The sequence below is a fragment of the Nestor notabilis genome, unplaced genomic scaffold, assembly GCF_000696875.1.
Source record: "Nestor notabilis isolate BGI_N333 unplaced genomic scaffold, ASM69687v1 Scaffold31583, whole genome shotgun sequence".
In the NCBI taxonomy this organism is placed as follows: Eukaryota; Metazoa; Chordata; class Aves; order Psittaciformes; family Psittacidae; genus Nestor; species Nestor notabilis.
The window spans coordinates 6,323-20,087 of NW_009922921.1; the positions used below are offsets into that span (position 1 = coordinate 6,323).

The following is a 13,765-nucleotide window of genomic DNA, read 5'->3' on the forward strand; positions in this document are numbered from 1 at the left end:
AGTAACATGAAGAGGAATTTCCCTGTTCAATTCAATATTGCCATAATTTGATTCCAGTACTTTCCATATCCTCAAGTTTCCAATATAGCAGGTGTTCTCATACAAAGGAAATGATGTTTTAGTCCTCCAGAACAAGCTTTTGTGTTACTTCTCTAATAAGGAGAAAAAAGAAGGGGAAGACATGCTATACTCTTCCTCCTCAGTGCTCATCATTACTGCTAAACACCCTGGTAACACAGGTGAGAATTATCAAGTTATCAGGACTGATAAATACTTTAATACTTATTTTTCCTTTCTTTTCTTTTTTTCTTTTTTTTTTGGGGGGGGGTGTATTTTATTTTTTTTTTCCATTTATATTGCAGAATTGCCTTGGAAGAGGATGTTGGCAAAAATTAAGAAAGGTAATTATGTTTGCATTACAATCTAAGGCTCTTATACAACAATAAGGGATTTAGCTTCTTTTGGTAAATTCTTTATGTAAGCTACCAAAAGCAATCAAAACCAGCAATGTCAGACTGTAAGTGAGTTCTTACTCCTAGTCTCCTTTTGTTTTCATCAAAGACTTTGAGGACAGTTGTGGTCACTGAAGATGGTAGCTGCGATCTCTTCTCCCCAAAATATACACATCATGACACTTTTTTCCTCTTTTTTCAGTAAAGAGAAAAGGACTCTGCAAAGATTCAAGCAATGGATAATTAGCCATGATGTGGAACTCTTATTGTGTGTTTAGAGACTTACCTAAATGCTTCCTCCATTGTTGGATAAATAGGAAAAAATCATTCTGAAACAGAACTTTTCAAGCATTGCCTGAGTAGGAGCTAACAGACGTTAGGGCAGATCTCCTAATTACACATGAAGTCATGGAGCAAGTTTCTCATTCCTGAAGGGGCAGACTGTTTAAAGAAATTTAAATGCCAGATACCCAGACTTCCTAAATAGCCAATGCTTAAGCACTGAGAATCATTTGTCTGAAATACTGTTGGTCTGTTCAATATCCTTGTTAGGAACATAGGCTACCTTAAGTTTGACAATAGAGCTTGTGAAGACTCATTCCACCCTTTCCACTTTAGAGACTTACCTGGATTGGGCCCAGTGCTGGTACGCAGAGTTTTACAAATACAGACTTGAATACATTTTTTCACAAGTCAGCTCGTCTTTCTCTGCTTACGCTCCTTCATCCCTCCTTGAATTGCTATGCATTTGACTCCTCACAGAAATACTAATAACTTTTGAAATAGATTAACTACTTTATCTTTGCAGAATGGTCTTTGTAGTATTTTAATATAGGGAGCAGGGGAGAAAAAGGGGGAAAAGAGTGAGCGAGCAGCTGAGTGGTTCTGAGTTACCAGCTGGGCTTAAACCACAACAGATGATTATTCTCTTTTCCTGTTTTCTACTGTCTTTCCCGTTCTTAATGCATTAAAAAAAAAAAAAAAAAAGTGATTCCATGCTATGGAAGTTACTACAGTTGATTTTCTACAGATGCTGTAGACATTTGGCACTACTTCTTTTAAGGTCTGACCCTAGTTCCCTGCTTTTAAAGACAAAACAGAACGTATCCCGTTAAATTCAGCTCATGGCTATCGTCAACATCGTTACATGTTTACTATTGTTCATAGTAATGTAGTCTTGAATATTGAGTCTCTGGAGAAAGACATGGCATTTAGAAGGATAATACTAGTTTATGTAGTTAGGATTATATTGCCTTCATGACCTCTCTCTCCAAAAGTGGCTATAATAGCTCAACTTATTTGGACCTAATTTCCTTTTTCTGCAAGAATGATTTTAATATTAAGATTTTCTAAATGAAGAACAGCTGGTTTTAAGGATATGTCATAATCCTGTAGTCTACATACTCTTATTATTATCTATTTAATAATATTTTTCTTTTGCTTCACAATTTAAAGCAATGTTTCATGGAAGAATTGTTTCTGTAGCTCCTATTGTCTGTGAGCTCCTAATAGATGGTATATGGAATAGATATCACTCTGATAGATTCTTGCCTGCTACCTGTCTGCATAACCATCTCATTTTCATTCTGAGCTGAAAGCCCACCTTATACCTTGTCCATACCTTTCATATTTGTTCATCTATCTGAACTTAGTGTTATAAATCAAATGCAGCACAATAGGTGCTGAATTTGAATAGTAAGAAGCATGAAATACCTGAACAGTAGAATACACTAAGTGGCAGAGAATGAAATTTTAGTGAAAAATCAAAATTAAGCTCTCCAGGAGTGCTTACAATAGTTGATTTTGTTACTTTATACATACAACAATGTTTTAATGGTTTAATTTTTCATGAGATCTCTGAAAATTACATTTCATTGTTCATGAAGATTTATAATAATTGAAACACAAGAAATTGACAGTTATTTCTTGGAAAAACGTTATGAGGTATTATAATATTCTATATAAACATATGGTGCTTATCAGATGAATTTAATAATATTCTAGCAGTTTTTTAATACATACTTGATAAACCAGATGTAATAGGATCAACTTCCTTGCAACTCCACAATCTACTCCAAAAATGTTACGAACTTCAATGGAATAGAATCATAGAACAGTTACGGTTGGAAAGGACCTTAAGATCATCTAGTTCCAACCCCCCTGCCATGAGCAGGGACACCACACATAGTAATTTTTATTAAAATAGCAGCCCTCTGCACACCGTTTTAGTCTCAATATTCTATCAGGTTTCACAGGTAAGGCCTTTATATGTCATGTCTGATACGACTGTCCTATACAATGGCTAAATACACTTCTCTCTGCAAGTCAGCTCAATCGAGAGTCATATTTCAAAGTATCTGCTAGTGAGAATTGGAGGATACCTCTGAAAATATTTGATTATTGTTTTCAAGCATACAAGTTTGAGAAAAAGTTGAATATGTTGCGAAATTGGCATTTGGGGATTATTGTATGGCTATGTGGTTTTCTCCTCCGCCAGAAGCCATGATATCATGCCTAGATATTCAGTCAAATGACGCAGTATTCATTTGATAACTTTGTTTTGGTTGACATTGTAGTTACTGTGATTGCAAACTAGGAACTGGGACTGAAAAATGATTGTAAGAATAGTTGCTCTGTCTCCTGGTTTCCTCTATCCTCTAATAGCAATAGACTGTGCCAGACAAAATGTTAGATTTTTTTGTTGTTCTTTTTTTAGTACTATTTCCTTTTTCCTTCTATTTTGACACTGCTTTCTGTATAATTCACACTAACACTGACTAAAATGACTACATAAATGACAAGAATGTGTGCTTAGATTCAAGTGATCCAGCTGAGATTTACATCTCATTTTATTTCAGAGTAAAAACTAATTTTCATCTTAGAGCTTTAACGTAAGAGGACACTTAAAGGAATCATTAGTCCTTCATTTGCAAGATATAATTTACCAGCTACTTGAAAAGACAATAAAAAGTAATAAAAATATCCCTTTAATGCTCCAGCATAATAATGCAATGTTATATATAGAACAAAAGCAGTACAATGAAACAGCAGTTATTTTACAGTTGTTCTTTAGTCCAAAGTTACAAGTTTATTTTGTAAACTTCCTCCAGTTCTATTGTTGTCTTGGAATGTGTGTTGATTTTTTCTTCCCCCACCCTGTTCATCATTTACCATTGTTTGTAGAAAAGCCCAACTTCTGCTTTCATGAGAAAGACCCTGGAATTTGCCGAGGCTATTTTTCCAGGTACTTCTATAACAAAGAGACAAAGTTATGTGAAGTATTCAAGTATGGTGGGTGCCTAGGAAACCAGAACAACTTCAAGAATTTGGAAGAATGCCAGACTACCTGTCAAGGCCACTGTAAGTTGCTGTCCGCATTAGTTTTATTCTTGTATAAACAATACTGCATCTTATACAATATTATACAATATTGTATCTTGCATGGAAAAAAAGGCAACATAGGGTACCCTGAAGTGGCCATAATTTATATTTGGAATTAACATTAATTATATATACATTTAAAATAAAAAATATAAACTAAACCAACTGGTAGGTACTATTAACTGTAATTAGTATTAGAGGGGTTTTTACAAGTTTTTACTTATGACAGTGAATGTAAAATCTGCCAGCCGCTTGGCTTTGTGATATCATAAAATGCTAATTTATTTTTTTTTAACCCGTACATCTGCATATACTCTTTCCAGACTAAGTCTTGTCGTGAAAAGAGGTGCCAGTATAGGGATTCCTTATTGTGCATCGCTAGCTTCCCACCAAAGTGTCATGGGAAACCTGTCCCTCACTTCCGAATGATTTGGATGTGCAACTCAGGCTACAAAACAGCGATTCAGACAGACCATAGATCTTCATCCACTTTCTTGTCCTCCTAGTCCTAGTTCCTGTGAAATGCAATCTGACGTAACACCTCCACATAAATTTGTATAAATACCCAAGAAGAAAGAAAGGATTAGGGGCCATTGCCATAGTTTAAATAGATCAAAGTTTTTACCTTAGTGATATTGAATCATTGGTACCAATTTGGGTTTGCATTTTTTCCTTATTGTTTTCCTTTTGTTTTTCTTTTAGCAAATTTATTGCCAATCATTCCACCTGAAGAGCACCCTAACACTGTGAACAGGAGTTCCCTGGTAGAAGAACCCAACCAGTTCCCTGGGATTTTTGGTAAGAATTTGCTTTTGCTGATTATAGTTATCCTTCTTTATTGCAGATGCTCCGTCTCCACTCATTTTCCCATTTATTTGAAGATATATATGTTATTTGAAATCTGTAAGCACAGTGAAGACAGAAACATTAAAAATAACTTCATAACCATTTTCTTGTTAGTAATACATATTTTGAAAAAGGCTTACAATTGCAAAGGTTAGAATGTCTCCTAGTTATATAAAAACAACCTTACCAACCATGTTTGATTTAAATCTTTCATTGGTAAAATTAAAGAAGAAAAAGGAATCTGTCCCAAAGATACCTCAGCACATGGGTTTCCTACCCCTTTGGGACTTAAAGAAATGCTTGCTGCCTTTTAGTAGTATTAATACTGGTATGGAGCAAGGCAAAAGGGTACCAATCGTAAGTTATTTTCAGAGCTGTGTTGTGTCCAGATAACCATCACTTACGGTTTCACACACAACTCTTTTTTTTTCCCCTTTTAGTAAATTTGTTGCCAACTGCACCAAATGAGAAGTCCAACAGTCTGAACAGTAGTTCCCCAAAAGAGAAGAGCAACCAGTTTCCCATTTTTTTTGGTAAGAATCCACTTTTGCAATTCTTAGCTCTTAGTCTTTTATGTGCCCTCTGGGTTGCTTTTCCATTTCTACTCATTTTCCAACATACTTGAGACTAAAGAATGGGCTTCCATCTATGTCAAATGTTTTCATATGTAGAGAAAGTCAAAGATATATTGCTACTGAGAGATCTTACATAAATATCAGAAAGTGGAAGACTGACCAAATCTTACGCTCTTCTGAAAGTGTATTTCCTGAAGGTCTAATAAATACAAAAAGAGCAAAAGCAGTGATGCAGAGTTCTTTTAGTCAAAATTAATACTTTTGTGAGGGTCTAACTGGCAGCTGATTTAAAGCTCCTCTTACCCATTTAAAAAAAGGGACCATATTTGGATTTTGGGATATGGCACAGTATATTTATCATACTACATTTTCATTTTCACTAAGATAATCAAAGTGAATATGAATAAATTTTGTGTCTGCTTCAAGGTATTTTTGCATTATGTATTATAATGTAGATGGGACCTGTGCTGTAGAGTGCTGGGTTTTAACAGTTTCTGCATCTGGATGCTGTCCACTATAGATTGCTGGTACTTGCTCACGCTGTGAAAGGTGATTGAATTTGAGGCATGTCATTTCTGATCCACAGTTATGCAAGAGGAAACAACAAACAGTTGGAAAAAGCCTGAGCGTTCTTACCAAGTATTTCTGTTATTTTTTTGCATTTACACTTATTTGTACTTTTGGGGGTTGTGTGATAACTTACAGACTCATTAAGGTTTTTGTGTTTTATATGATCTGTAAGATAATGGGCATGTAAGATAACATTCCTGTGGTTTTTGCTTGGAATGGTATGTCTAATAAAGCTTGAATGTGCGTTGTATTCTATTTTTTGTTTGCACTGTGATCCATGTTTACTGTTGGGTTGAGGTAAGTTTCTGTGATAGTTGGATTGTTCACTTACCACATACAAAGCATCAATACACACTGTTATTAAAATGACTGAATATAAACACAGTAAAGCTTTTGACAGATTATTTTACTGAAAAATATTTCACTTATTTAAGGCCTGGTAGTAAGTCTAGGGACATAAAAGCATACATGTTCCCTGAAGGTTGTGACTCATAATATGAATCCTCAAAACTAATCTACATAAGCAACAGGGCATGATTGACTGTTTTCTCAGAGGAAATGGAAGGGTTCTTGGTTTTGTCAGCAACAGTGAATTTTCTGGTACAGCAAATTTTTGGAGGGAGAGATTAGGGTAAGAGAAAGAGAAGATTTGAAGGTTAGTGGAAGAAAGGGTCTGGGAACAGTGGTGGGTGGACTCACTGTAGCTTGGAAGGACCAGTGCATTTCAGTGGAAAGTCTGAAAGCCCCACAGGTTCTTCCCTACTATATAACCTTCTTCTGTCTTGCACTAGCTTGCCATGTGCAGCCAACTCCTGCTATTCTGTTTATCAGCCTGTAGCTTTCAGGCTGTTGGGATGAGCTAAAGTCTTGTGCTTTTGTGCCATCCCACTACAGAGGGAGGAAAGTATAGGGCCAAAACCAACAGGTGTTTTTTCCACATAGACTTGAAGAACATATCCTCCATTCCTGGTATTAATAGAGGCAGAGATGTAAATTGAAGTTGTAAAGTAGAGCCATCTCACACAAACATGCAGTGTGACTCTCCCCTCAGTGAGACAAGTATCTACTGGTGTACATAGGAGGAGTGGCTGATGTCCATCTTCTCAAACACACTCAAAGTCACTGGTCTGCCACTATAACATCTATTTTGCATGCATATTGGCCTGGCTATATATCTTTTTTTTTTTTAAATACATGACCACCATTAAAAAAATTTTGCAAGAAGTCGTGTTTTATAGAATACCTGACCTCACAACTGAAATGCTATTTCATCTTGATTTCAAGAAAAAAAAACATATTATTGGTGGTATGTGTAAATCTGACATCAGATTATTAAACTTCCAGTAACGTTCTTGATCTTCAGAAAATTAAACTCTTCTTTTGGCTAAACAAAACATCTTTTTTTTCCTGCATATAAACATGAAACTTACAATGCTGTCTCTCAGCAATTAACTTTCTGCAGAGAATGATAGTTTTCCTGGTCTTACTCTGCTGCAAGATCTAAAATAACTTCTATTCTGGGAAAGTTAAGAGACAGTGAAGCCAAGAATAAAAGGTTTCATTTTTAGATTGTACAAAGTGTTCTGTGGTATGAAATTACGAAGTGCTATACTTTACATTTGATTTGTGAGATCTAAGTGGGGTGCGGGATCAAAAGTCATTTCAGCAAATAAGGAATGGCACACAGAGACATTATAGGGCCATATCTTTTGCTGATATAAATTGACATAGTTCTATTTGCTGCAATGGATCTGCTGTAATTTATACCTATAGAGTACTGTCAAGTGCAGATGACTCATTATTTTTGTAATAGTTTGTCTACCTGAAGATTCTTCTATTTTCTCTCTGTCGCAACCAGAAATGAGATACTGAAGTCTATATATATCAAAACTCTGGCAATAAATCTAAAGCTTCTTGAAAGTCACATACCCGTGTCTAGCGAAACAGAATACAGTAAGCATTGTTCCTCATCCAGATCATTTCAAACTTATTTTGTGCTGTGATGAATTAATAGTTCTTTGTCACACCACTCCAGATAATCCTGAAAGATAATGATTAATGTTGCAATGCAGAGTTGGGATTATTTTGATAAACGTGAGTCTATATCTGAGTACGTATGTTTCAGAGATTCCGAAGTATGATCAGGTCATCTTTTCACACCACAGAGAAGCGTGCCTGGGATTCATGAAAATGCTGTATCATACGAATTGAAGTATGAATGTTTAGAGACTGTTTAGGTAGCAATGAAGGTTAAGGTACAGAAGTCTCATAGGTAAGAACAATAGCCTACTTTTTGTCTACTTTCATTATTTCATATAACTAACTAGTTTACCTATTTTTTTCCCAGAAGCAAAATAGTAAATATTGCAATTTTGGTCTTATTCTCTCACCAAAGCAAAATCAGTCCAAACATCTGCAAATTCAAATCAAAAAAAGTAACATGAAGATGAGGTAACAGAAAGATCTACACTGTATTTTGTTGTTGTAAAACCTGAAATTCATTTGAGAAGTCCCTGCAGAGCTAGTGGGGGAGTTCCAGTTCCCAAGCTCCACTTAAGATGTGTTCCAAGATCTAATCTCCTTCAAAAGTTTTTGATGGAATTGGCATGTTCCTGAGGAACTTTTTGTATTTCACTGTACTGGCATTTTCCAGAAGAAGACTTTACACCTGGAAATGTTTGACTAGCTCAGCTTGGAAGCTTTCATTTGTCTTTTGCCTGTATGAATTGTAAATTTTTTTTCCCCATGCTTCTTCATGACCTGGCTCATGATGAATATATTTTGCAAATAACATACATAGCAAATCTGAGTTTATGAGCTTGCTATTGGGTATTTAAACCCAGTTTCAGTCAGGTATTTTGGATAAACAGAATAGCATGAACACAGGGGTGAAGCCAGAATCTTAAGGCTTGTTGCTGTAAATGCAAATAACCAGTTGGTTTCTGTAGAAATCATATCAAAGGCCAGAGGATGGGCCATGTAGTTGCATGTATTAAAAAGTTAGAAATCATTTAATGACATCTGTTAATTTTCAGGTTCATATGATCCACTTGATGTTAGCATATAATAAGTTATGTAATGTAATGGGTAGTGCTACTTGCACTGTGAAAAAAGTTTGATAAAATGTAATCTAAATTGAGAAAAAAAGTAGAGTTACAAACAGCATTTCTATCTCAAGTAGCCTCTCAATAAAACTGATATCTGTAATTCATAAATTTGCAATGACTAGGTTGGGGAAAAAAATTCTGATACTAGGACATGTATGGATGATTTTTTAATTTTTTTTTTTACTGTTTTCAGTGTGCACCCTTCCTCTCTGTGTAGTTTTGTGGGTTGTGGGTTTTGCTGCTTTCATTTTCTCTTTTCCTTCATAGAAAAAGCAAGAGATAAAACAATTCAACAACACTCAGTAAAATGAGGTTGTAAAACCAAATCATTTGAGAGAGAAACTCAAAAACAGGCATAATATCTAAACACACTGTAACAACGTATGTATAAGCACAGCATTAAAAGCTGGGGCTGATAGATTGTCCTGCCAGTCTAGATGTTGGGCTGGGCATGACGCAGTATGTATTTTTTGTTTACAGTAACTTAAAGATAACAGGTCTTTTACTGATCAGAATATTAAAATCAATTCATAATTTTTATGATCCTTGGCAGACAGGAAATTATGATAAGTAATTTCATTTTTATTTTAATATATATTTCAACTATACATATATAGTTGAAAAACACAGCTGCTGTATGGCAGTTAAGAGATTTTCTTCACGGGCTGGTTGCTTCTGTGGTTATAAAGACTATGCAGATATTTTCAAGATGGACAGGACTAGCATTTACTGTCTGGGACATTTATCTAGCAATGATCTAGACAAAGAACAACGTAAGTTCTAGAGTACATGAAGGATACTGGATAGCATTTGGATACTGCTATGCCAGTTGCATTATATGTACATAGATAATCCTTACTACTAACCACCTTGTTGGCTCCGTGACTCCCCTAAAGCTTACGGTTCTTGTGAGAAGTCCTTCCTGAAGGGACTGTGGAGTCTTTGGAAACTTCTACATACCAGATAAGTAATTTGCATTACAAAGTATGTACTTAAATTCCATTGTATAATTAAAAAACCTGTGCTGTTTGGCCCTTTCCTTCTTGGCAAGCCTTTCTGCTTTGTTCTTTTAAGGTTCAGAAATTATCAGGTTAAAATAGGTAAGCATTTATTTTTTAATGTTGCTGGACATGTATTTTGAGAACTCTCCAGCTAGAGAGATTAAAGTAATTCTAGGTATAAGAGTTCTCAGAGTGGTACCAAAAGCACCGCATTGCTTAATTTAACTGCCATGTTCATTGTAAATAAAAGACTAGTTTTAATATCGATTGTACCACACTGTGGGCTCTTACTCTGGATCTGGGGTGAACCTGTCTCTTACAATAATGTCACAATTATAACAAGAAATAGTGCTCATTTTATAACCTGAAACTAATTTAATCTAACTTGAAAAAACAACTCACAACTCAATTTTTGTATTTCAAGATTCTTTTTGTATAGTATGATGATACTAACACAGCTTCTTATTATTAATTTTATTTTGCTGTCTTACATATCACCATGCTATTTCTTTCCCAGCAGTTTTTCTTACTTTCTTACCATGCCAGTTTCAGCTATTATGTTTGACAGATGAACGTTTTTCAGCAGGTGTAACGTGTAAGACGTGTCCTGGGTTCAGCTTAAACCATGACAACATGTAAGATGTATCATGTTCTTTTTTGGATATTTTCTTGTCAGCCTCTTGAATTGGCCAGCTTAATTCAAAACTTTTGCTTTCAGCAACTTATCTGCTTCCCACTTCTGTGACAACAGGGTCTCTTCAGCTCTGCGGTAACCCAAATTATTCCCTCAAGTATTTACTTGTTTTTTCTTCTGAACCACTTCTACCTAGCTTTGTAACTTCAAGAAGGCCATCTGACTAGCTGCACATTCCCATTTATGCACTCAGATCTCAGCTATCTCAGTTCTGCTACTTCTTGAAGGGAAATGGTGCTCCTTTAGGTCCCTCATAACTGATGGCTCCCATTCAGTATCCTGCATCCTGTGCAGCAATTGTATCAGTTGTAATTTTGTATATGAGTCACTCCAGGGTGATAGATGATGGAGTTTCTCCAGGTTTGGGAATTCTGGCATGGGTTTGTTTCTTGAGCTTGTGCCAGTGCCTGGGTACTTTGGATACCTCAGGCTCACCTTCCAGTGTTCCAGTTCTCAGACTCTCACTTGCAGCAACACTGAAGAAAGAAACCATCAGCCTGCTCCTTGGAATGGTAAAAACCTAACTGCAGCTTTAAAGCACGAGCATCTCAAGTCACTTTGTGCACTCATTCTTCACGTTCAATCTTTTGTTATTCTGCAAGTTACAAGCTATTTCTTGATAATTGCTCAGTGTTTTCCAGTAGACCAACTTCTGTTACTTAGGTCAAGCTTTCTGTATTCATGACAAACCTAATATTAAGGTATTGAACCTTACTCTGGAAATGCTGGGTATTTTTACCTTCTACTTGATTTCAGAACGTCTAGCAGTAATGAACTCATAACTTATCATAAATATTTACCATATTTTTAAAGCTGACTAAGTTTATTTCACTTTCTACAAATACTTCACTTGAAACTTCTCTAACTGAATTTGAATAGTATGTCCTATCACTTAAATGGCAATTTTATCACTAAATATGTAGTAACAAACCTTGCTTTCAGCTAAGTTTTTGCTGGCTTCTGGAATTCAAAGAAAGAATAGCTTTTGCTGTAGTATTTTCTGTAATCATAAAAAAAGAAAGGTGCTTAGGTAACGTATCCTGGATCTTCAGGAGGGCAGAATTAAATTTGCCAGTAAATTTTATCTAAATTTCAAAGTTCCGTTGGCTTCAAATCTCATATGTTGTATCAATATAACAGAAAACTGGTAAACTGTAGTGTTGTCTCTAACCTTGTTTCTCTTGGTATTTCTAGAACCACCCCCAATCCCTTCTTTGTGTATGACCCCTATGGACAGAGGACTTTGTAGAGCCAAAGAGTTAAGATTTTTCTACAACTTCTCAACTGGAAGATGTCACACATTTAGCTACAGCGGTTGTGGTGGGAATGAAAATAATTTCACCTCCAGAAAGTCATGTTTGAGGATCTGCAAGAAAGGTATGGAGAGTGATTCTGCCACAGACTATCATAAGAGGTAAATGTTATACACGCTGAAATATTCTTGCAAATTTTGTCAGCAAGTATTGTCCCAATAAAACGTACTAGTTGAAAGTCTTAGAAAAGTGAAAATGGAAATCAGAGCTAGAGAGAGAAAGATGTACAGTAAAATACAGTGCACAAGAACATATATAAGACAACTTGGCATTGGTCAGGCATATGAAGGCTAGGTAAGACCATGTTTTCTTTTTTTAATAATATTTCTTCAAGACTTACCTCTTATTTCTGATAATTTTGGATGTGTTAGTCATACAGCATCTAATCTTTCTTCATTTTAACTTTAGGATTCAATAAAAAAAAAGGTGAAAGAAGATTAATAAAAATCAAGAAGAAAAGAAAGAAAGAGTCAGTAAAGGCTCTGGGCGAGTAAATAATCCCTGAAAGAATACAGCTTTGATTTTTATGGAAATGTGAAGTAAACTACTATTCACCTCTGAATGAAAGCCTTTAGTGTACACCTTTTAAATATATTTACTGTACTGATTATTTTGATTACATCATTATTAAGCTGCTTGTTTTTATTATGTATTCCTCATTCATGTTAATAAACGTAACCTTTTACTTTGATAAAGGCTCTTGAATTGTAGTTCCAATGTATATAATTGTCAGAGCTGGAAACAGGACAGAACAGACTGTGTGGGTGTATAACTCATGATTAAGAAGCAGACAAGATTCAAATTTACCCCAATATTCTTTTTTTGAAATCTATTTTTGTGCTAAAGAAAGCATAAAGCTTGTCAAAGAATGATCACTTGTCAAGTATGATTGTTTCAATCATAGTTTAAAAGATAGGTCTATTGCTATAAAGAGGAAATAGACACTGGGTTTGTTTTAATCAGATTTATCTTTGGTTATGCAAGCCAGATTTAACTCCATCAAAGTGCATATAACTACACTATTGTAAAATGAGTATGAGATCAGAATTAACCCACCAAAACCCACAGAGTGTTAAAGTTGTAAATGTGTGAAACAATGATAGATATTTGCAAAGATTTAAATGTGTATTTGCTGGGATCATTGATTTTTATCTTTGCTACTGAACTAGAGTCATGGCTAGCAAGTTAATAATTTCCAGAAATGCATACTAAATTTTTACAAAGCCCAGAAAAAATTGCCTTCATAGAAATAAATACAGTTGCTTTAGAGATTAACACTGTTGACTGAGGGGTTTATTTGGCTGGGTTTTGGTGGGGTTTTTTTAAGACTGACTTGAAACATGGGTACAATTCCTGCCCTTCTCCAAGGCACCTCTCTGATCTTAGGTAAAACTTTTATAGTGAGATTTTTTTAAGGAAAAAGAAAAAGAAGAAAAAAGAGGTGGTTGGTTTCCTATTAAGGCTTTTAGAAGCATCTTGCTACATATGAAACAAAAGACAGCAGGATATTTCTATTTATCTTTTAGGCTCAGTCCCTAGTGTACTGACAATTGAGACCAGAATGTTGTAGGCTGTATTGAAAGTGGTCTGATTACAATCAAAGATTTGATCTGAGTGTGCATGCTCTTCTTGGGGTGCGTGCTAGGTTTGGCCACCATACCAGTTATCCAGCTGTCTTCCTACTGTGTTTTCATATAGCTCTACAGTGCACTGAAGTAGTTTTTCCGATAAAAAGTCCAAACTGCAGTGTGACCTGATCCGATCGTCACCATCTCCACAAGAAATTTCCTGTGCCCTTCTCTTTCATTCACTTCTTTTAATTCCTG

General features: G+C 35.4%; 1 protein-coding gene across 1 annotated transcript; it reads left to right on the forward strand.

Moving 5' to 3' along the window:
* Positions 1–362: 362 nt before the first annotated feature.
* LOC104400965 (tissue factor pathway inhibitor-like) lies at positions 363–12,433 on the forward strand (the record flags this gene model as incomplete). Its single annotated transcript, XM_010011872.1, has 6 exons — positions 363–401; positions 3,636–3,812; positions 4,536–4,631; positions 5,120–5,212; positions 11,821–12,003; positions 12,348–12,433. Coding segments are annotated over 6 exons (674 nt in total), but the record flags the coding sequence as incomplete, so codon positions are not given.
* Between the last annotated feature and the right edge of the window lie 1,332 nt (positions 12,434–13,765).